The 23,502-nt window shown below is 43.2% G+C and overlaps 1 protein-coding gene across 5 annotated transcripts in view; it reads left to right on the forward strand.

The window, feature by feature from the left end:
- The window catches only part of LOC149735211 (uncharacterized), a 27,125-nt gene continuing 3,623 nt past the window's right edge, over positions 1-23,502 (forward strand). For 2 of the 5 annotated variants that reach the window (XR_016385193.1, XM_089880075.1), the window contains exons 1-59: positions 1-343; positions 486-668; positions 895-1,104; positions 1,257-1,458; positions 1,670-1,798; positions 1,885-1,984; positions 2,090-2,228; positions 2,433-2,547; positions 2,601-2,678; positions 2,741-2,854; positions 3,008-3,263; positions 3,352-3,464; positions 3,538-3,685; positions 3,802-3,931; positions 4,084-4,250; positions 4,304-4,428; positions 4,509-4,661; positions 6,068-6,201; positions 6,253-6,417; positions 6,475-6,824; positions 6,960-7,028; positions 7,080-7,172; positions 7,255-7,386; positions 7,441-7,595; positions 7,693-7,784; positions 7,834-7,951; positions 8,003-8,138; positions 8,193-8,327; positions 8,379-8,485; positions 8,539-8,805; positions 8,860-8,930; positions 9,837-9,955; positions 10,006-10,151; positions 10,210-10,382; positions 10,866-11,540; positions 11,590-11,774; positions 11,842-11,954; positions 12,006-14,325; positions 14,379-14,562; positions 14,624-14,753; positions 14,807-14,933; positions 14,984-15,081; positions 15,128-15,301; positions 15,363-15,449; positions 15,505-18,833; positions 18,903-19,224; positions 19,276-19,341; positions 19,411-19,548; positions 19,600-19,711; positions 19,808-20,085; positions 20,182-20,358; positions 20,476-20,556; positions 20,611-20,676; positions 20,878-21,060; positions 21,112-21,273; positions 21,414-21,565; positions 21,635-21,885; positions 23,239-23,291; positions 23,373-23,477. Coding sequence is in view for 4 of the 5 variants with exons in the window: in XM_089880075.1 (XP_089736201.1) it covers positions 282-343; positions 486-668; positions 895-1,104; positions 1,257-1,458; positions 1,670-1,798; positions 1,885-1,984; positions 2,090-2,228; positions 2,433-2,547; positions 2,601-2,678; positions 2,741-2,854; positions 3,008-3,263; positions 3,352-3,464; positions 3,538-3,685; positions 3,802-3,931; positions 4,084-4,250; positions 4,304-4,428; positions 4,509-4,661; positions 6,068-6,201; positions 6,253-6,417; positions 6,475-6,824; positions 6,960-7,028; positions 7,080-7,172; positions 7,255-7,386; positions 7,441-7,595; positions 7,693-7,784; positions 7,834-7,951; positions 8,003-8,138; positions 8,193-8,327; positions 8,379-8,485; positions 8,539-8,805; positions 8,860-8,930; positions 9,837-9,955; positions 10,006-10,151; positions 10,210-10,382; positions 10,866-11,540; positions 11,590-11,774; positions 11,842-11,954; positions 12,006-14,325; positions 14,379-14,562; positions 14,624-14,753; positions 14,807-14,933; positions 14,984-15,081; positions 15,128-15,301; positions 15,363-15,449; positions 15,505-18,833; positions 18,903-19,224; positions 19,276-19,341; positions 19,411-19,548; positions 19,600-19,711; positions 19,808-20,085; positions 20,182-20,358; positions 20,476-20,556; positions 20,611-20,676; positions 20,878-21,060; positions 21,112-21,273; positions 21,414-21,565; positions 21,635-21,885; positions 23,239-23,291; positions 23,373-23,477 (14,454 nt within the window). In the remaining variant the exon portion in view is untranslated. The remainder of the gene's footprint in view (positions 344-485; positions 669-894; positions 1,105-1,256; positions 1,459-1,669; positions 1,799-1,884; positions 1,985-2,089; positions 2,229-2,432; positions 2,548-2,600; positions 2,679-2,740; positions 2,855-3,007; positions 3,264-3,351; positions 3,465-3,537; positions 3,686-3,801; positions 3,932-4,083; positions 4,251-4,303; positions 4,429-4,508; positions 4,662-6,067; positions 6,202-6,252; positions 6,418-6,474; positions 6,825-6,959; positions 7,029-7,079; positions 7,173-7,254; positions 7,387-7,440; positions 7,596-7,692; positions 7,785-7,833; positions 7,952-8,002; positions 8,139-8,192; positions 8,328-8,378; positions 8,486-8,538; positions 8,806-8,859; positions 8,931-9,836; positions 9,956-10,005; positions 10,152-10,209; positions 10,383-10,865; positions 11,541-11,589; positions 11,775-11,841; positions 11,955-12,005; positions 14,326-14,378; positions 14,563-14,623; positions 14,754-14,806; positions 14,934-14,983; positions 15,082-15,127; positions 15,302-15,362; positions 15,450-15,504; positions 18,834-18,902; positions 19,225-19,275; positions 19,342-19,410; positions 19,549-19,599; positions 19,712-19,807; positions 20,086-20,181; positions 20,359-20,475; positions 20,557-20,610; positions 20,677-20,877; positions 21,061-21,111; positions 21,274-21,413; positions 21,566-21,634; positions 21,886-23,238; positions 23,292-23,372; positions 23,478-23,502) is intronic. The other 3 variants (XM_089880077.1, XM_089880076.1, XM_089880078.1) reach the window with 3 other exon arrangements.

Here is a 23,502-nt window from a genome sequence, read left to right on the forward strand (position 1 = left end):
AGCAATTTTTGTATATGTCCCCAATGTTTTGCGAATGTATTGACATCTAGCGGGGGTTAGGTGTATAATGTTCGATCTATATCCGCGTTCATATTTTCGCGTTCATCGCGTTTTGATCGATATTTGTTTGTTTGCAAAGAATATTCAGATTAAGTAGTTTAGTCTCATTAAAGCTGTGTGTGATTGCAGTAATTGCAAAATTAATTTAAACAAACTAATTACCATGTGACGTCATGTTTAGGAACACTGTTAGGTTATATAACACGTGATATGACGTCATAATGATGGATGATGACGTAGAAGCCATGGAGAAACCAACAAAACCAAAAGCAAAAATAAAAAGGTGAATTATCTTTGTGTGTTCTTGTATATTAGCTGATGTTCGTTCATGTGCTTACCTTGCGTTCCACCCCGGGTAGTACTTGATCCTCGTACCTTGCGTTCCACCCCGGGTAGTACTTGACCCTCGTACCTTGCGTTCACAGGAGTCGCAGCAGGACACGCGGGCAGATCAAGGACGATGATGACATCACTTCCAACGATCCGGATTACAGTCCGTACCAAGAATCGATGGACGAGGGAAGTGGGGACGTGTCAACGTGTTCGACGCCCGTCATCGACAAGATGTCGTCAAATGAATCGACCCCCGTCCCCATTGTTTACCCATGGTGATGTCATAATGTTTATTTTAATGATTGTGATGTCATAATTTCATAAAGTTACATGCATGGCAATTGCTCCAACCCAGTGGTCACTAATGGGTTGTCCAAGTTGTCAACCATACAGATACAATCACCCACAAAGTAACATACGTGGTAACTTGTAAACGAGGATAAACAACTTTCACTCAAACAACCATGATGTATATTTGTCAACAATGATGTTTGGTTACAGCTCGGGCACAATTTGCGCGTTATGTTTCTCTGGTGAGAAGAGTTTGTTGGGGCAGGGTGACCTCACCCGGTACGACCCAACCCCCGGGTTCAACCCCTTCAAAAGCCCCCAACCAAAGACCCGGGGCAGCATGGGTGCTTCCCCTGTTACGGAACTGGGTGATAGATCGAAGTCGCCGTCGCGCTCCAGGAGCCGTGAGACAAGACACAGGTGTGATGTCACAATGCTGATTATGTGTATGCATTGCTACAAGTATGTTTATTGTATTGGTGACCCCCGGGTACTTCTAACATTGCACCTATACATCCATGTGTATTATTATGTTGTTTATTATTTCCATGTTAATAAATATGTGTCAACAGCCGTGATTCCTCTAGTCGCCACGTTGAAGTTAGACCCCCCATTGAGGTAGTTGAGGAATTAAGCTTGGTCGGTTCCGTCGAGATTATCGACGCGTCATTCATATTCGAACCCAGTGGTCATGTGACTGCCCACCATTGTTGTGCAGCGTGGTCGGAGGGAGTGACACAGAACGAGAATTATAATCTATTATGTGTAGATAAGGTGGGTTGGTGTGAATTTAAAGTTATATATCGTCATCATAGGAACCAAACCTGGGGTGGCGGCATTTAAGCTTTCTACACTAATAATCAGTAAACATTACAATCAATAATTTGTTTCACAGGATCGTGTGTTTAACTACAGCAGTGTTGATAAAGTTTGGCGCTTTTGATTGCTTATATGATGATGTATCTAATCCCCTTATATATTACAGGCAGTGCACGCTGGTTTATCGCAACGTTGTAGTTACTGCAACAGGTTCGGGGCAACAGTAGCATGCAAAGTAGCGAGGTGCGATAAGTTGTATCATTACCCGTGTGCTGCCGGTCATGGCTGTTTCCAGGTGTGTAGTGTGAACTCACATATTTATATTAAATTACTTTTACCTATATATCTAATGATTTCCAACTTATACATTAACCCCCCCAGGATATTAAGTCAATGCTCTTACTCTGCCCCGAACATCTCGATCAAGCGTTGTCCATCGGGACTCCCGAGGAACTTAATTGTGCCGTGTGCGACGATATTGGTGGGTTATAGAAATTTTATAAACATGTGTTCAATAGAAATATTATAAACATGTGTTTAATAGAAATAATATAAACATATGTTCAATAGAAATAATATATTGCAGGCGATATATCTTCGTTCCTCTTTTGCACCTCGTGTGGCCACCATTACCACGGGAACTGTTTACACCCGTTCGTTAGCGTGGAACCCGTGGTTAGAGCAGGGTGGCAGTGTCCCGATTGTAAGATCTGCCAAACTTGCAGGTTGGTAGCTTTGGTGCAACATTAGTTTTGGTTTAGTTACACTTGGTGTATTCTGTTACGATGCAACGAGAATCGTCCAACAACATGAGTGCTAGATCAGGGCCAGATTCACGAAATATATATCAGATGTTTATGTTGTTTTAAATGATTTTTATGGTATAACATATGATATCTATGTTAAAACATATGATGTTTATGTTCCAGACAACCAGGCGACGACAACAAAATGTTGGTTTGCGATTGTTGCGACAAAGGTTACCACACATATTGTTTGCAACCTGCCATGCCTTTTATACCCAAGAATGGATGGTGTTGTCAGGTATGTATGGCTATTATGATGTCATAAACATGGTAGTTACATTGTTATTATAGAATTGTCGAAGATGTACGGATTGTGGTTCGAGAAGTGCGGGGAGTGGGGTTGGCTCGCGATGGCATCTCAATTACCAGGTGTGTGTGTCTTATCCATACATAACCGCATGTGGTCCAACATATCAACAACTTATCCCCAGGTTTGCGATTCATGTTTCCAACTTCGTGGTAAAGGTGGAAGCTGCCCCGTATGTGAGAAAGTTTGTCAAAGTGGGACGAGGGGGGTGTTGCAGTGTAATGAGTGTAAGAAATGGGTGAGTATTAATGTGTGACATCATAGTGTGTGACATCATCATGTGTGACATCATCATGTGTGACATCATCATGTGTGACATCACGATACCTGACATCACAATACATGACATCACAATGTATGACATCATAATGTATGACATCACAATACACAGGTACACGAGGATTGCGAGGACGTGATCGACATGGAAACGTACATTGACATGGGGTCGGATTATTCGTGTCCGAGGTGTCGGGACGACGCACAAGAGGGGTTCGACCCGGTTGTGGGTGATGAACCTGTTGTGGGTGATCCGGGGGGTGGTAAGAGCCCCGATGATCCAGCTGATGAGGATTTTGTTCCGGAGGAACCCGCGAAGAGGGTCCTCCTGTCGTCGAGTTTGGATTCGGAGAAGTCGTCCGCCATGAAAGGTAACGTGTTGTACTATTGTAAATATGATATATATGTTGTGTCATAATGTATCATTGTAACTATGATATATATGTTGTGTTACAACAGGCAGTAGTACCGATCCAATGTTATATCCAAGTGGGGATTTGGTTTCAAGAGACGTCGATCGTAAACCATCTTTGGAAAGTCAATCGGGTGGTTTGTTTATGGAAGATAGTCAGGTATTGTGATGTCATACACTGTGATGTCATGATGATGTCATACACTGTGATGTCATGATGATGTAATACACAGGACCCCCTCGGATTATTCATGGGCGAATCGTTCCAGCCCGTCGTTTCGATCCTCGATGAAAGGAAGGAATTTGATTGGTTGAAACGGAAGCGACTCTCTGCTGCCTCCGAGGGACACTCACCCACCAAGATAACATCGCCCACTAGTGGTGTGTTATTGTTAACGTAAATTTACGTAATATCAATGTGTTATTTAGCTGATCATTGGTACATACATGTTATGTGCGTGTGGGATATTATCACTTACATAGAAATCTCATTTCAGTTGAATCGCAAGGCAAAGGAAGGGGGAAACCCGGCGCTGTGTATCGGGGAAAACCCGGTGGGGTTTATGGACGGGGAAAACCCTTTGGGGGGCGGAAGAGACCAGGGGTCAAGGGGTCGCGGGGCAAGGGGTAAGCATAGATATCGTATATACTACATAGACATCATATATAAACATAGACATCATATATACAACATAGATATCATATATAAAACATAGATATCATATATACAACATAGATTGATAGATATCATATATACAACATAGATATCATATTAACAGGCGAGGTAACCGTCGGCAACGACAAGGAAGCTTCTCCTCACTACCACCCTCCTGTGACTCAAGTCCCGTTGGCCCCAACATGGGAAATCCCCCAACCCCATACCTGGCGAGCGGTATCGGGCCCAGAAGGCGAGTCAGAGCAACAAGGCAGACATCTTTGTTCCCAGGTAACTTTGTATTGAGTTATATTTTATATTATATACACATATACATTAAACAGGTGAGAACATGCTTGGTGCATTAGTAGCAACCGAAAGCACTCGTGATGCTGATGAAGAATACGGGGACTCCATGCATAATACCGTGGTGTTGTGTTCAGCAGACGATGAATTTACATTAAATCAGGTATTATAATGTTTCTATGTTCACATGATATTATCATGTTTCTATGTTCATATGATATTATAATGTTTCTATGTTCACAGGACATGTGTGTTGTATGTGGTAGCTTCGGCAAGGGACGTGAGGGACACCTAGTGGCATGTTCACAATGTGGGCAGTGTTACCACCCGTACTGCGTGAATCTAAAAGTCACCAAACTTGTTTTGAAGAAAGGATGGCGGTGTTTGGACTGTACGGTAAGTAGCAGTGTTGCCGGGTAAATAGTAGCAGTGTTGCCGGGTATTTAGTAGCAGTGTTGCCGGGTATTTAGTAGCAGTGTTGCCGGGTGTTTAGTAGCAGTGTTGCCGGGTATTTAGTAGCAGTGTTGTCGGATGTTTAGTAGCAGTGTTGCCGGGTATTTAGTAGCAGTGTTGCCGGGTATTTAGTAGCAGTGTTGCCGGGTATTTAGTAGCAGTGTTGCCGGGTGTTTAGTAGCAGTGTTGCCGGGTATTTAGTAGCAGTGTTGTCGGATGTTTAGTAGCAGTGTTGCCGGGTATTTAGTAGCAGTGTTGCCGGGTATTTAGTAGCAGTGTTGCGGAGTAAATAGTAGCAGTGTTGCCGGGTATTTAGTAGCAGTGTTGCCGGGTATTTAGTAGCAGTGTTGCCGGGTATTTAGTAGCAGTGTTGCCGGGTGTTTAGTAGCAGTGTTGCCGGGTATTTAGTAGCAGTGTTGTCGGATGTGTGTTGCCGGGTATTTAGTAGCAGTGTTGCCGGGTATTTAGTAGCAGTGTTGCCGGGTATTTAGTAGCAGTGTTGCCGGGTATTTAGTAGCAGTGTTGCCGGGTGTTTAGTAGCAGTGTTGCCGGGTATTTAGTAGCAGTGTTGTCGGATGTTTAGTAGCAGTGTTGCCGGGTATTTAGTAGCAGTGTTGCCGGGTATTTAGTAGCAGTGTTGCCGAGTAAATAGTAGCAGTGTTGCCGGGTATTTAGTAGCAGTGTTGCCGGGTATTTAGTAGCAGTGTTGCCGGGTGTTTAGTAGCAGTGTTGCCGGGTATTTAGTAGCAGTGTTGTCGGATGTGTGTTGCCGGGTATTTAGTAGCAGTGTTGCCGGGTATTTAGTAGCAGTGTTGCCGGGTTTTTAGTAGCAGTGTTGCCGGGTTTTTAGTAGCAGTGTTGCCATGTATTTAGTAGCAGTGTTGCCGGGTATTTAGTAGCAGTGTTGCCGGGTATTTAGTAGCAGTGTTGCCGGGTATTTAGTAGCAGTGTTGCCGGGTATTTAGTAGCAGTGTTGCCGGGTATTTAGTAGCAGTGTTGCCGGGTATTTAGTAGCAGTGTTGCCGGGTATTTAGTAGCAGTGTTGCCGGGTATTTAGTAGCAGTGTTGCCGGGTATTTAGTAGCAGTGTTGCCGGGTTTTTAGTAGCAGTGTTGCCGGGTATTTAGTAGCAGTGTTGCCGGGTATTTAGTAGCAGTGTTGCCGGGTATTTAGTAGCAGTGTTGCCGGGTATTTAGTAGCAGTGTTGCCGGGTTTTTAGTAGCAGTGTTGCCGGGTATTTAGTAGCAGTGTTGCCGGGTATTTAGTAGCAGTGTTGCCGGGTATTTAGTAGCAGTGTTGCCGGGTAAATACAACCCAACACTGGATATTATTAACATCACCAACCTACAGGTTTGTGAAGAATGCGGAGAAGCAGACGACCCAGCTCATTTATTATTATGTGATGGTTGTGATGTTTCGTATCACACGTATTGTCTTAAACCACCGTTGCTACACGTTCCTAAAGGGGGATGGAAGTGTAAATGGTGCGTATGTTATGTATTGTGTGTTTGGTGTTTACATTGTATTAAACATAGGTGTGTTTGGTGTTTACATTGTGGGTCTACGAGTCCCGGCATGAACACTGATTGGATGGACAATTACACCTCGTGTGGTCCGTGTGCTTCAATATCTCATTGTGCGTTCTGTAGAAGGAATTATAAAGACGAGGATATTATAATGCAATGTTCGCAATGTGATAGGTATGTATCTGTGATGTCATGATCCATGATGTCATAATCCATGATGTCATAACGCAGGTGGTTACACGGTGGATGTGAGTTTCTTTACAACGAACCGGACATCGAGAAAGTTTTGGAGAAAGGTTACGTCTGTATTTTGTGCCGACCCAAAGGTGCGACTCCGCCCCATCTGGATCTTAACCCCGCCCCAAGTTTCGAGGGTGAATTAGGGGTTTTCCCCGGCCGAACCCGCTCGGACAGCGAAGTGGTGAAAGAATACCATAAAGATGGGGTTGCGTTGACCACGGCGGGGTTACAACATATACAACGGTTGATGCAACAATCTATGGGGTTACTGAAGAAGAAAACAACACAACAACGTAGAAGGGGGAGTGTTAAGGCTGTGGATATGGAAGGGGGTGTGGCAGGTGGGTGTGGTTGGGGGGCGTGGCTTGTGGGTGTGGCTGGGGAGAGTGGTTAGTGTGGCTGGGGTGTGAGGAAGGGGGTGTGGCTGGGGGTGTTTGTATGATTGTTGTTTATTGATTTAATTTTATTGTTGACAGTGGATGTTGCCCCGTTGATTGATGATGTCATAATGATGAAATCGGAACAAGGAAGTGATGTCATCACAGGTAAGCGTTATGACATCATCAATCACTTATGACATCAAAATTATTATATAGGTGACGTCACAATGGATGGTAACCTTGGTAACCCGGGGTTCGTGGGGTTGAAACAAAACGACGGGAAAAGAAGAAGGAAACCCTATCGGCCTGGTATGTTTATTATAATAATTTATTTGTTTGTTTATTATAATAATTTATTTGTTTGTTTATTATAGTAATTATCAAACTTTAGGTATCGGAGGGTTCAACGTGAGACAGCGAGGTCGAGGGTCATATATGGGGTCACGGGGTCGCAGGGGTCGACAGGTACCTCGGGGTTCAACAGGTTTTACCCCCGAGCTCACCCATGACCTTGCGCCTGGGGGTAAGATGAGACACCCCTCAATAGTTGCCCCAACTAATATATTTATGCGTATAGACCCAATAAAGATGGATCCCACTGTTGATATGAACGAGGGACAAACCAGTAGGCTGGTGTCTCCACTTAAACTTAAGATATCAACACTTCAACACAAAACTACCAAACGCAAGAAACGAACACGGATTATCGACCAGTTCCCTCCGTATATACAGGTATTATGATTTCTTAATGTTGTTTGATGGGATACGTTCTGTTACTTTTGCAACTTCAACCATCCACCTCGTAATATATGTGTTTATGACATCACAGGAGGGTTTCTTTGGCAACAATGTGTTGAATCTCGCCAAGTTATCGAACATGAAAGCTATCGAGGTTGTTGAAGCCATTCATGTGGAACCAAGGTTTGTGATGTCATAGGCATGTGTGATGTCATAACCAATCTTTGTTTAGTCACAGTTCATCGACAATCGTTCTTCCGGAACGCGTGAAGTCGCAACTTGACCAGCGGGTGGCGCAGAGAAACGCTGAAGCGAGGAAGAAGGCCGAGTTGAAACAAGAACGACTCCTGGTACGTCCACTAGGGTGCGGTAGGGAGCATGTTTAATATTTGATGTTGTAGGCACGAAGGCTGCCCTCCGGTGACGAAGATATGTTGATGCCGGAAAGCGAGGATTTATTACGAGTGTTGCCGGGTGATCTTGAGTTTAAGGAGGATGAGTTGTTGGGAATATTAGCGGGGGGATTGAAACATCAAGGTATGATGTCATCGTGTGTGTGATGTCATAATAATGATGTCATATACATAACAGGTGACCAGGGCAACCCCGGGAATATATTAAGTCCGAGCGATCTTGAAACATTGGTGACAGATGGCTTGGCAGGGATGGAGGGCGACGTGTCGTCATTGTTTAGCGACGTGTTGCAACAAGATGGATCAGCTAATGGTAGATACATCTTGTAATGTTAAACATCGGTGCGGTAATGTTACATTTCAGGTTTGCCACAAGCCGCTGGGAATTCCCCACAACAGGGAACCGTGACATCATCAGCGTACGACCTTGAACGCACGAATGAAATTCTTGACCAAATATCTAAAGATGATGTAAATTATTCTTTGTTTGTTTATTATAATTTAACTAACTTTCACTTTACCAGAATATAATGCAAACCAACAAAGTTAAACAAGAAGAAACCATGAACCAACAACAACAAATGTTTGAAAATATTGAACAGCATCAGATCGGTATCCAACATCAGCAGAAAGATATGAACCAACATTATATTGGAATGATGGGTTCAGGTCACATGACCCCACCCATTATGATGCAACAAATCAACCAATCACCCCACGTCGCGCACCATCGCACATCCAGCTTTAACCCACAATTGGGAAACCCCCAGCATATTCTACCCCAACCTGGGGTGAGTTTTGACTTTAAAATATTTTTTCAACAAATAATGAAATATATTTTGTAGAATTCCCCGGACAGAGGAAGTTCTATGATGAAACAATCGATTATTACGCCACAGTTGCCAGACCTTCCCAGGTAACCCAACTTATCCCTGACCCATCTTACCCCGACCCATCTTACCCCGACTTAACCTGTCCCGGCCCGACTTGCCCCGACCCATCTTACCCCCGGCCCAACTTACCCCCGGCCCATCTTACCTCCTGCCCATCTTACCCCAACCTATCTTATCCCGACCTATCTTACCCCTGATAGCCCCGACCCATCTTACCCCCTGCCCATCCTACCCCCGACCCATCTTACCCCGACCCATCTTACCCGGACCAAACTTACCCCCAACTCAACTTACCCCCGACCCAACTTACCCCTGACTCATTTTACCCGGACCAAACTTACCCCCGACCCATCTTACCCGGACCAAACTTACCCCCGACTCAACTTACCCCCGACCCAACTTACCCCTGACCCATCTTGCCCCCTGCCCATCTTACCCCCGACTCATCTTACCCCCACCAAACTTACCCATCCTCCCATTTATACTTAGCTTGTTCAGTTGGTATTGAACATTAGGTTGGGTTGGAACATAACATGTTCAACACCAACCCATCAATCATACCAACACACAAAGTTTCAACACAAAGTTTCAACACAAAGTTTCAACACAAAGTTTCAACACAAAGTTTTCAACACAAAGTTTCAACACAAAGTTTCAACACAAAGTTTCAACACAAAGTTTCAACACAAAGTTTCAACACAAAGTTTCAACACAAAGTTCCAACACAAAGTTTCAACACAAAGTTTCAACACAAAGTTTCAACACAAAGTTTCAACACAAAGTTTCAACACAAAGTTTCAACACAAAGTTTCAACACAAAGTTTGAACACAAAGTTTGAACACAAGGTTTCAACACAAGGTTTCAACACAAAGTTTCAACACAAAGTTTCAACACAAAGTTTCAACACAAAGTTTCAATTCTTTTACAGCAACAGCAACTTGTTTGAACCCTCTGCCCCACCGTGGCCGCTCGGCACCGAACTTGAGGGCGACACCCTTAGTGTCAACCAGAGGAATATATTGAAGTGGGAACGCGATGAACCATTAGGTAGGTGGAGTGTCGTGCGCAACAACATAGTCTTACTAATGCTCATTCAGGTTCGCTGGCCACAATATCCCCGGTGTTGTACGCCAATGTTAAACATGGATATCTTAAAACTGATTACCCCGAGTGGCAAGCACGGGCAAAACAAGTTGCAAAATTATGGAGAAAAGCGACGTCAGATGAAAGAGCCCCTTTTCTTGTAAGTTGGTCTGGAATGGGAATAACTTTCTTTATTTCATTTATTCGTATTATTACAGCAACAAGCTCGTGACAATCGCGCGATTCTTAAAGCTCGTTCCCGTGACAACCCTGAGATCGTTCCCCCCGAGACGCTTCCCACTGAACTTCCCGACCAGGATGATGGTATCGCAACAGGGGGTTTCCCGGGGTCAGGAGTAGACTCCAAACATTTCATTAAACCAAGGCCGAGGTAAAGAAAATATGTTTGTACGTGTTGGTTGTACGTGGTGGTTGTACGTGGTGGTTGTACATGGTGGTTGTACATGGTGGTTGTACGTGGTGGTTGTACATGGTGGTTGTACATGGTGGTTGTACGTGGTGGTTGTACATGGTGGTTGTACGTGTTGGTTGTACGTGGTGGTTGTACGTGGTGGTTGTACATGGTGGTTGTACATGGTGGTTGTACATGGTGGTTGTACATGGTGGTTGTACATGGTGGTTGTACATGGTGGTTGTACATGGTGGTTGTACATGGTGGTTGTACGTGGTGGTTGTACGTGGTGGTTGTACATGGTGGTTGTACATGGTGGTTGTACATGGTGGTTGTACATGGTGGTTGTACATGGTGGTTGTACACGGTGGTTGTACACGGTGGTTGTACACGGTGGTTGTACATGGTGGTTGTACGTGGTGGTTGTACATTGTGGTTGTTCAACGTTGGTTTGTATTACAGAGACTCGAGCTCGAAACCCGTCTCCCCAGCAACCAATGTTGGACCATGCAAGTCACCCTACCCCCCCGGTATTCCCCCTGTTAGCCCCGGGGTGAAACGATGGGTGGAACAACAACAAGCGTTGGTTGGTGGTCGCGGCAAGCATGAGGTGGGGGGGATGGTGGTGAAGATGGAGAAGTGTGATGTCACGATGACATCACCACATGGTATGACATCACCACTACCTGTGACATCACCACACCATATGACATCACCACATGGTATGACATCACCACACCCAGCGACATCACCCCACATAAGACCCCATCCAACCCTTTCACCGATGAAAGGCATCCCTCTACAAAGACAGGCGTCTCTACATGAACCTCAGTATCGCATGCAGATGACTCCCCGTCCCGGAATGCCCCCCCAACTTCTTCCACAAGCCTCACCCATCCGTCCCATCAGCCCCATGGGCCCGCGGTCTGCCCCAACAACCCCACAACCAATGTTAACAACACGCGACCCATTCATGGACATTACACAGGACAGTAATCCCCAAATGCAGGGACAGCCCCCAATGGGACAGCCTCAACTGGGACAACCCCCTCTTATGCAACCCTCGATGGTTATGCAGGGAACAGTGGGAAGGCCACAGATCCGGGAGGTTTTGCTTCGACACACGACCCAACGAAGGTAACGACATATATAACCCACCAACCCATAACCCTAACATTATATATAGGTACAAGTTATTGGAGCAACAATCCATGGTTGGGGGTCCATGGTCGACGCACATGGATCGACCCCCGCCACCTTACCCGTCACAATCACCATTGTCACAAACACAATCAGCGTTTGTTTACACACAACATGGACAACGACCATCGCATCCAGGATCTCAACAGAACATCCGACAATATAATCCAGGTAATTATTTCTAATCCAACCCCCCTAACCCCCAACCCCTAACTCCATATATCCCATATACACACAGCTGCAATACAAGGGTTGCAACAAAGCATCCCACAGAAATACATGGTCGACACACCACCAACATCCAGGCATGTTGATGCAAAGAAACAAAACAATGAAACTTTTCCATTAAAAGTAAGTTTTAATACTTAGATATTCATGATGTTACCATGCATGCCATCACAGGGCCACTCCCCAATATCCGGGGGGTACATTGAGCTACGGCACTCCTCGAACCCCGACCCCAATGTGAGGAGGGAACAAATTATAAGGGCCGGCTCCAACGCTGGGAAAACACCCGATGTAAAACCAGATGTACCAGTGACATCATCGATGACATCATCAGTTAAAACGGAACCCGTTGATACATCAGATGGCGACAATGGCTTTTTAGTGACATCATCAGCAGTGACATCATCAACTGTAGCAAGTGTCGAATTTGGATTGATTAAAACTGAACCCGTTGACTCTTCGGCCAATGTTACATCAGCTATGACATCATTAACAGTGACATCATCAGCTGTGACATCATCACCAGTGACATCATCGGCTGTGACATCATCACCAGTGACATCAACAGCTGTGACATTATTGGCTGTGAAATCCCCAGAAATGACATCACCAGAAGTGACGTCTTTGGCTGTGACATCATCCGGAGTGACATTTTCGGTTGTGACATCACTAGAAGTGACATCATCACCAGTGACATTATCTGCTGTGACACCATTGGCTGTGAATTCACCAAAAGTGACATCACCAGAAGTGATGTCATCGGCTGTGACATCACCCGAAGTGACATCATCAGTTGTGACATCACTAGAAGTGACATCATTGGCTGTGCCATTATCGGCTGTGACATCATTGGCTGTGACATCATCGACAATGACATCATCAGCTGTGACATCATCACCAGTGACATCAGCTGAAGTGACATCATTGGCTGTGATATCTCCAGCAGTGACATCACCAGAAAGGATATCACCGGCTGTGACATCGACGGCCGTGACATCATTGGCTGTGACATCATCAACCAAACTAACAGAGGAAAATGTTTGTATTGCGAGATTGGCTGAGGAACATAGTTATGTTAAGTCATTGAGCAAAATAATCAAGCAAGAAATTGTTAAAGACGAACACGAAGTGAATAAGATGGAATATCTTGTTGCGAATAAAGAAGTATTAACAGACACAACAGTTAAACCAACAACAACAACAACAACCATCGAACCAACAACAACAACCATCAAACCAACAACAACCATCAAACCAACAACAACCATCGAACCAACAACAACCATCGAACCAACAACAACCATCAAACCAACAACAACAACAACAACCATCGAACCAACAACAACAACCATCAAACCAACAACAAAAACAACAACACCCATCGAACCAACAACAACAACAACAATCATCGAACCAACAACAACAACAACCATCGAAACAGCAACAACACCCATCGAACCAACAACAACAACAACCATCGAACCAACAACAACAACAACAACCATTGAAAAAATAACAACAACCATCGAACCAACAACAACAACAACAACAACAACCATCGAACCAACAACAACAACAACCATCGAACCAACAACAACCATCAAACCAACAAAAACAACAACCGTCGAACCAACAACAACAACAACCATTGAACCAACAACTACAACAACCATCGAACAAACAACAACAACAACCATTGACCCAACAACAACCATCAAACCAACAACAACAACAACCATCGAACAAACAACAACCATCGAACCAACAACAACAACAACGACCATCGAAGCAACCACCACCAAAACTATCGAACCAGCAACAACAACAATCGAACCAACAACAACGACCATTGAACCAACAACAACCATCGAACCAACAACAACAACAACAACCATTGAACCAACAACAACAACAACCATTGAACCAACAACAACCATTGAAACAACAACAACCATCGAACCAACAACAACAACAACCATCGAACCAACAACAACAACAACAACAACAACCATTGAACCAACATCAGCAACAACAACAACCATCGAACCAACAACAACAACAACAACCATCGAACCAACAACAACAACAACCATCGAACCAACAACAACCATCGAACCAACATCAACAACAACCATCGAACCAACAACAACAACCACTGAACCAACAACAACAACCATCGAACCAACAACAACAACAACCATCGAACCAACAACAACAACAACCATCGAACCAACAACAACAACAACTATCGAACCAACAACAACAACAACCATCGAACCAACAACAACAACAACCATCGAACCAACAACAACAACAACCATCGAACCAACAACAACAACCATCGAACAAACAACAACAACAACAACCATCGAACCAACAACAACAACAACCATCGAACCAACAACAACAACAACCATCGAACCAACAACAACAACCATCGAACCAACAATACCCAAACTACCAGCTATGAGCCAGTTTATCATTTCCAATCCAGGTTCGTTAATTTTGTTTTTGCAACATTTTTATTTCTAATGTTTATTGTATCAGACAAGGGAGTTTCCTCAACATGTGGGGTGATTCATTTAATGACATCCTCACCTTACCCCCTCATGCAAGGGGGAACCCCTGTGACATCATCAAAGACAAAGAGAGCACCTTTGTTGATCAAAGAACAACCATTGTTGTTGCAAGATCTGTTGGAAGAAGAAAAGAAAGAACAAGAAAGAGCGAGGTATAACCCCCCATATATATAGTGTATATTATGTGGTTGGTGGGTAACATCTGTTTTATAGAAGGGAGAAATTAAACCAGGCCATGTTACAACCTGGTGTGATCTACCAAACTGACAAAGGTCAAGGGGAAGGGTTGATACCTGATCGTATCATGCAAGCTAAGATTAAGATATTATCCGGGATTAACCAGGTATGGCTTGTGTTTGTATGTTTGATATGTTTGTTTATAATAAACATATGAAGGTTATCAACAAACCAACAACAACTACAAGCCCTGCTGAAGTTATCAATGTACCAGGACAATATATTCATCACGTTAGTAGCCCTCCATGGCCACATAATGTTAGTGTAACGCAACAACAACCAACAGGTAAGGGTAGTACATTATTTCTATGTTTGTGTTTAACTTGCACCCTCTAGTGATTATGGGGAACCCCCCGTTCGGTGCCGACCCCGAGTCCCAGGTTCAAAGGTCGCGATACGAAGATTGGTTGTACCAACACCAACATCTGCTACAGGTAATTTTAACATTGATTCATGGTGTGTTTAATACAAAGGATATAGATGCAGGTTCAAGCCCTGGAGCTTACAGCAAAGCAACAAAAGTCAATGAAACAAGCGCTTACGAGGAAACAAAAACTTTGCCGTAAAACTGGTGAAGAATTTCCGCAGCAAGATATCTTGAACTTAAGTTCAGCGAATCGACTTCAGATTGAAACACAACATCAACTTGATGAGGTTGGTCTCAACATAGATCTCATCAAGACAATTCAACAATGTTCCATCATTTGTTCAATAGGTCCTGAAGGAACAGAGGAGACACACAGAAGTCATTAAGGATTACAAAATCAAACAATTCATCACTGGTAACCAAGCTGGCAGAAATGTAAGGTTTCTTTATGTGGTTTCGATTTAAAATTAACAACAAACTTTATCTTCAGATTCAAACAACGACAATAACAAGCAATATACTTCCAATACATAGTAGTGTCAGTACAAGCCAACAACCAGGAATGGTTACCAACCAACAACCAGGAATGGTCACCAACCAACAACCAGGAATGGTCACCAGCCAACAACCAGGAATGGTCACCAACCAACAACCAGGAATGGCGACCAACCAACAACCAGGAATGGTCACCAACCAACAACCAGGAATGGTCACCAACCAACAGCCAGGAATGGTCACCAGCCAACAACCAGGAATGGTCACCAACCAACAACCAGGAATGGTCACCAACCAACAACCAGGAATGGTTACCAACCAACAACCAGGAATGGTTACCAGCCAACAACCAGGAATGGTTACCAGCCAACAGCCAGGAATGGTCACCAGCCAACAGCCAGGAATGGTCACCAACCAACAACCAGGAATGGTCACCAGCCAACAACCAGGAATGGTCACCAGCCAACAACCAGGAATGGTCACCAGCCAACAGCCAGGAATGGTCACCAACCAACAACCAGGAATGGTCACCAACCAACAACCAGGAATGGTCACCAACCAACAACCAGGAATGGTCACCAACCAACAACCAGGAATGGTTACCAGCCAACAACCAGGAATGGTCACCAATCAACAACCAGGAATGGTCACCAACCAACAACCAGGAATGGTTACCAGCCAACAACCAGGAATGGTCACCAACCAACAACCAGGAATGGTCACCAACCAACAACCAGGAATGGTTACCAACCAACAACCAGGAATGGTCACAAGCCAACAACCAGGAATGGTCACCAGCCAACAACCAGGAATGGTTACCAGCCAACAACCAGGAATGGTTACCAGCCAACAACCAGGAATGGTTACAGGAATGGTTACCAGCCAACAACCAGGAATGGTCACCAGCCAACAACCAGGAATGGTTACCAGCCAACAACCAGGAATGGTCACCAGCCAACAACCAGGAATGGTTACCAGCCAACAACCAGAAATGGTCACCAACCAACAACCAGGAAATGTTACCAACCAACAACCAGGAATCGTCACCAACCAACAACCAGGAATGGTCACCAACCAACAACCAGGAATGGTCACCAACCAACAACCAGGAATGGTCACCAGCCAACAACCAGGAATGGTCACCAACCAACAACCAGGATTGGTTACCAACCAACAACCAGGAATGTTTACCAGCCAACAACCAGGAATGGTTACCAGCCAACAACCAGGAATGGTCACCAACCAACAACCAGGAATGGTCACCAACCAACAACCAGGAATGGTCACCAACCAACAACCAGGAATGGTCACCAGCCAACAACCAGGAATGGTCACCAACCAACAACCAGGAATGGTTACCAACCAGCAACCAGGAATGGTCACCAACCAACAACCAGGAAGGGTTACCAACCAACAACCAGGAATGGTTACCAGCCAACAACCAGGAATGGTTACCAACCAACAACCAGGAATGGTCACCAACCAACAACCAGGAAAGGTCACCAACCAACAACCAGAAATGGTCACCAGCCAACAACCAGGAATGGTTACCAACCAGCAACCAGGAATGGTTACCAACCAACAACCAGGAATGGTCACCAGCCAACAACCAGGTATGGCCACCAACCAACAACCAGGAATGGTTACCAGCCAACAACCAGGAATGATCACCAACCAACAACCAGGAATGGTCACCAACCAACAACTAGGAATGGTCACCAACCAACAACCGGGAATGGTCACCAGCCAGCAACCAGGAATGGTCACCAACCAACAACCAGTAATGGTCACCAATCAACAACCAGGAATGGTCACCAGCCGACAACCAGGAATGGTCACCAGCCAACAACCAGGAATGGTCACCAACCAACAACCAGGAATGGTTACCAGCCAACAACCAGGAATGGTCACCAACCAACAACCAGGAATGGTCACCAACCAACAACCAGGAATGGTTACCAGCCAACAACCAGGTATGGTCACCAACCAACAACCAGGAATGGTCACCAACCAACAACCAGGAATGGTCACCAACCAACAACCAGGAATGGTCACCAACCAACAACCAGGAATGGTCACCAACCAACAACCAGGAATGGTCACCAGCCAACAACCAGGAATGGTCACCAACCAACAACCAGGAATGGTCACCAACCAACAACCAGGAATGGTCACCAACCAACAACCAGGAATGGTCACCAACCAAAAACCAGGAATGGTCACCAACCAACAACCAGGAATGGTCACCAACCAACAACCAGGAATGGTCACCAGCCAACAACCAGGAATGGTCACCAACCAACAACCAGGAATGGTCACCAACCAACAACCAGGAATGGTCACCAACCAACAACCAGGAATGGTCACCAGCCAACAACCAGGAATGGTCACCAACCAACAACCAGGAATGGTCACCAACCAACAACCAGGAATGGTCACCAACCAACAACCAGGAATGGTCACCAACCAACAACCAGGAATGGTCACCAGCCAACAACCAGGAATGGTCACCAACCAACAACCAGGAATGGTTACCAACCAACAACCAGGAATGGTCACCAACCAACAACCAGGAATGGTTACCAACCAACAACCAGGAATGGCCACCAACCAACAACCAGGAATGGCCACCAACCAACAACCAGGAATTGTCACCAGCCAACAACCAGGAATGGTCACCAGCCAACAACCAGGAATGGTCACCAGCCAACAACCAGGAATGGTCACCAACCAACAACCAGGAATGGTCACCAACCAACAACCAGGAATGGTCACCAGCCAACAACCAGGAATGGTCACCAACCAACAACCAGGAATGGTCACCAACCAACAACCAGGAATGGTTACCAACCAACAACCAGGAATGGTCACCAACCAACAACCAGGAATGATTACCAGCCAACAACCAGGAATGGTCATCAACCAACAACCAGGAATGGTCACCAACCAACAACCAGGAATGGTTACCAACCAACAACCAGGAATGGTCACCAGCCAACAACCAGGGATGGTCACCAACCAACAACCAGGAATGGTCACCAACCAACAACCAGGAATGGTCACCAGCCAGCAACCAGGAATGGTTACCAGCCAACAACCAGGAATGGTCACCAGCCAACAACCAGGAATGGTCACCAACCAACAACCAGGAATGGTTACCAACCAACAACCAGGAATGGTCACCAACCAACAACCAGGAATGGTTACCAACCAACAACCAGGAATGGTCACCAGCCAACAACCAGGGATGGTCACCAACCAACAACCAGGAATGGTCACCAACCAACAACCAGGAATGGTCACCAACCAAATGACGGTTTTTCGGTAAGTAACCTACTACACATCATTATAATATACGACACAACTTAAGTAACTTCCAACTTTTATTCTCAGACAAATGAATTCTGCGCAATTCCAATTTCAACCTGGCCTGATGGTTTCCAGTCACACTATGGGGGATTTCCCAGGCACCCCTGCTTACCCCCCTTTATCACCCAAAGGCCCCCACGGCCCGAGAACCCGCCCCCCACAAATTAGGGGTCAACTTGGGCAAGTTGCATCAGTTAGCGTCAACGTCGGGTTAAACATGGCCCCAGCGCAAAGTGGGGTAAGGTTGGCTAACCAAGGGTTCATTCAAATGCAACAACTTAGTTTGTTCCAACAACAACAACTGATCATGCAACAGCAACAACAACAACAACAACAACAACTAGAGGTGACTAATAAACAGACAACAAACACAATTCGTAACTTTCGTTGTTTTAAGGAAAAACCAAAGAGAAAACGTAAAAAGAAAAAGAAACTTGGAGTTGAACAACAGTTTGTGAATCAGGTATATTAAATATTATGATGTTATAATGATGTAGTATGATGTCATAATGATATAATCCATGTATTACAGGGCGTAAGTGGTGTAATGAGCTCATATATGGCGTCCCAACCCATGATCCAAACAATCCACACTGCACCATTTATGGGAAATCCATCTATTATGATGTCACAGGGAATATCTAATGTGGGGAATACCCAAACATCAGTGGTAATTAATATAAGTTAACAAGGTTATTGAGGTTTAATTAATTTCACCCAGCAAACTATGATTCGACCTCCCACCCTCCCGCCAACTTACAAACCAATCACCGATATTAAACCACTTGAAACTTACAAGATGCCGATCCCTGGGAACTCGCCAGGTTTGTATGGTTCGTTCACTACAATATATAGATTGGTTTTTATCATATTGTCCACCACAATATATGGATTGGTATTTATCATGTTATTCACCACAACCCCCTCAGTAATGAACGAAGGATTGTTGGTCGCGGGAACCCCCGTCCAAGTCCAAAACATTAAAGAAGAAACTTCGAAATTCGACCCTCAAGCTTCACCCACCACCCCAGGGGGAACCCCCAGGTACCCCAGTTTGTCGGAGTCTGAGTTATTGATCGTCATGGCAACGGACCCTGATGGTCGGTCGTCGGACACGCCTGACACGGCGAGCGTCACGTCTGATGGTACACCCGTTAAGACGGATGACGCAAAGAAACAACGGAAGGTTGGACATATGGATGATAAGGTTAATGTTGTTTCTATGTATTATATGATGTTTCTATGTGGGCTGTATTATTATATGATGTTTCTATGTGGGCTGTATTATATGATGTTTATGCAGGCGATTTCCTTGATTGACGACACTATATCTGGGGTCATCCAAGATGGGATGGAATATGGAGTAAGGTTGGAACTTTCAAAGGGAAGCGGCGTCCATGTTTGTCCCCCTGCGTGGATGAAAGAGCCCAAACCAACAAAGTTCATCAACAAACCACCTCATCCTAATCAATATACCAAGGTATGATGCCATCTATGATGATGTCATCCATGTTGATGTCATCAATAATGATGTCATTCTTGATGCTGTCATTCTTGATGCTGTCATCAATAATGATGTCATAAACATTACTTACAGCAACACATGACCGATTCACGCGACGGGTTAAAACTGGGGAACCACCAGGAATTATTACGTCATATGTTGGGTAACAATGGGGTAAGTTGCGTAACAATGGACCATCGTAACCACTATAACCAAGTTTACACACAGAATATGAATCAACAACAATTAGCCATGAATGTTTATCCTGGACAACCTGATGAGTTTATGTTAAAAGTGAGTTGAATGTTGTTGATCTTTATGTTGAATGTTGTTGATCTTTATGTTGAATGTTGTTGATCTTTATGTTGAATGTTGTTGATCTTTATGTTGAATGTTGTTGATCTTTATGTTGAATGTTGTTGATCTTTATGTTGAATGTTGTTGATCTTTATGTTGAATGTTGTTGATCTTTATGTTGAATGTTGTTTAATCCAGGGAAGGGATGGAAAAAAAATCAAACGTTCGCGAAGAAATTCTAAAGAAGGAAAAGTTGAAAAGAAGCGACGTCGTAAACAAAAAGATAAAGATGGGGTCGAAGAATTTATGGGGGTCGGGGGAATTCCCCTCGGTGAAATGGGAGTCCCGGCAAACTCCTTAATGAAAACACAAATTAAATCGGTAGTTTGATGTAATTGAAATAAATATTAAGTTTAAAGTTGATGTTTACAGCTTCCTTTGCTGCCGTTAGTTGAACCGGATATCAAGGTGAATTATAACATGTGCATGCCGCTTGGTACGGGGCTTGCTAGGTCTGCGTCTTTGTTGGAGGGGGAGATCGGAAAGTCAACGTTCAAGGGGTTGCCCGATTATTATGATCTTATATTAAACAAGGTATTTGTAGTAATTGTATTTGTTGCTGCTAGGTTTATTATGAGTGTGAAAGAAATAACAGAAAACCCTTATGATGTCTCGCTTTATTGCAAACAAACAATTACCCAGAATATTTATTACACACTTGATATTATTACCAGGACCCTCTAAGTTACATGACCCCCCCCACCCCTCCACCTTCACCCAAGCGTGACCGATTTCCTTCCAACGAACTTTTCCAACCAGTCGTTCGGATCCCGGACTCACTACCCACCCCCCCACATCATGGGGCTGAAAGTCTTGACGATATCAGGTTAATAGAAATATTACATATGTGTAAATAGAAATATTATATATTTCTAAATGCAAATAACTTAAATAGAAACGAAGAAATAATTCAACCGTCTTCACCCGAAACTGAACAAGAAGATTTGTTTTCGTACCAAGATGTTACGGGTCCCAATATTATGGGTCCCAATAATATGGGTCCCAATAATATGGGTCCCAATAATATGGGTCCCAACAATTTGGGTCTCAATAATATGGGTCCCAATAATATGGGTCCCATCACTATACCCCCCAATGATGATCTTGAACCTCGCTCTCCAGTTGTTCCTTTCATTAAACCACAAGGTAAACAATCACATGATTGCATGTGATACATTATCACATGATATATTATCACGTGATACATTATCACATGATATATTATCACGTGATACATTATCACATGATACATTATCACATGATACATTATCACATGATACATTATCACATGATACATTATCACATGATATATTATCACATGATACATTTTCACATGATATATTATCACATGATACATTATCACATGATATATTATCACATGATATATTATCACATGATATATTATCACATGATACATTATCACATGATATATCACATGATACATTATCACATGATATATTTTCACATGATACATTATCACATGATACATTATCACATGATACATTATCACATGATACATATTCACATGATATATTATTACATGATATATTATCACGTGATATATTATCACATGATATATTATTACATGATATATTATCACATGATACATTATCACATGATATATTATCACATGATACATTATCACATGATACATATTCACATGATATATTATCACATGATATATTATCACATGATATATTATCACATGATATATTATCACATGATATATTATCACATGATACATTATCACATGATACATTATCACATGATATATCACATGATACATTATCACATGATACATATTCACATGATATATTATTACATGATATATTATCACGTGATATATTATCAAATGATACATTATCACATGATACATTATCACATGATATATTATCACATGATACATTATCACATGATACATTATCACATGATATATTATCACATGATACATTATCACATGATATATTATCACATGATACATTATCACATGATATATTATCACATGATATATTATCACATGATACATTATCACATGATATATTATCACATGATATATTATCACATGATACATTATCACATGATACATTATCACATGATATATTATCACGTGATACATTATTACATGATATATTTTCACATGATATATTGTCACATATATTATCACATGATACATTATCACATGATATATTATCACATGATATATTGTCAAATGATACATTATCACGTGATACATTATTACATGATATATTTTCACATGATATATTGTCACATATATTATCACATGATACATTATCACATGATATATTATCACGTGATATATTATCACATGATATATTATCACATGATACATTATCACATGATACATTATCACATGATATATTATCACATGATACATTATCACATGATACATTATCACATGATACATTATCACATGATATATTATCACGTGATACATTATCACGTGATATTATATGGTTTATGACGTTTATACTTTCAAAGATTCTGCCGTTGACGAAAATGTTTCCGTCACAATCTCCTTCCAGGAAGCAAAAGTAAGTTTCCCCCGAACCCCCCTTAACCCCCTAACCCCCTCAAAAATTATAACCCCCTAACCCCCGTTAATATCACAACAGCTGGTGAAGAAGTCGTTATCCTGTTTATCGAAAACTCTTGGCGTTCCCATAACAAGTTACGTCATCGACGACGATTCGTTGCCCAAACCACCCGAGGATGTTAAGGTTAGTTTGTTATTTCTATGGTGTG

This window comes from Ciona robusta, chromosome 6 (assembly GCF_009617815.1).
Source record: "Ciona robusta chromosome 6, ASM961781v2".
NCBI lineage: Eukaryota > Metazoa > Chordata > Ascidiacea > Phlebobranchia > Cionidae > Ciona > Ciona robusta.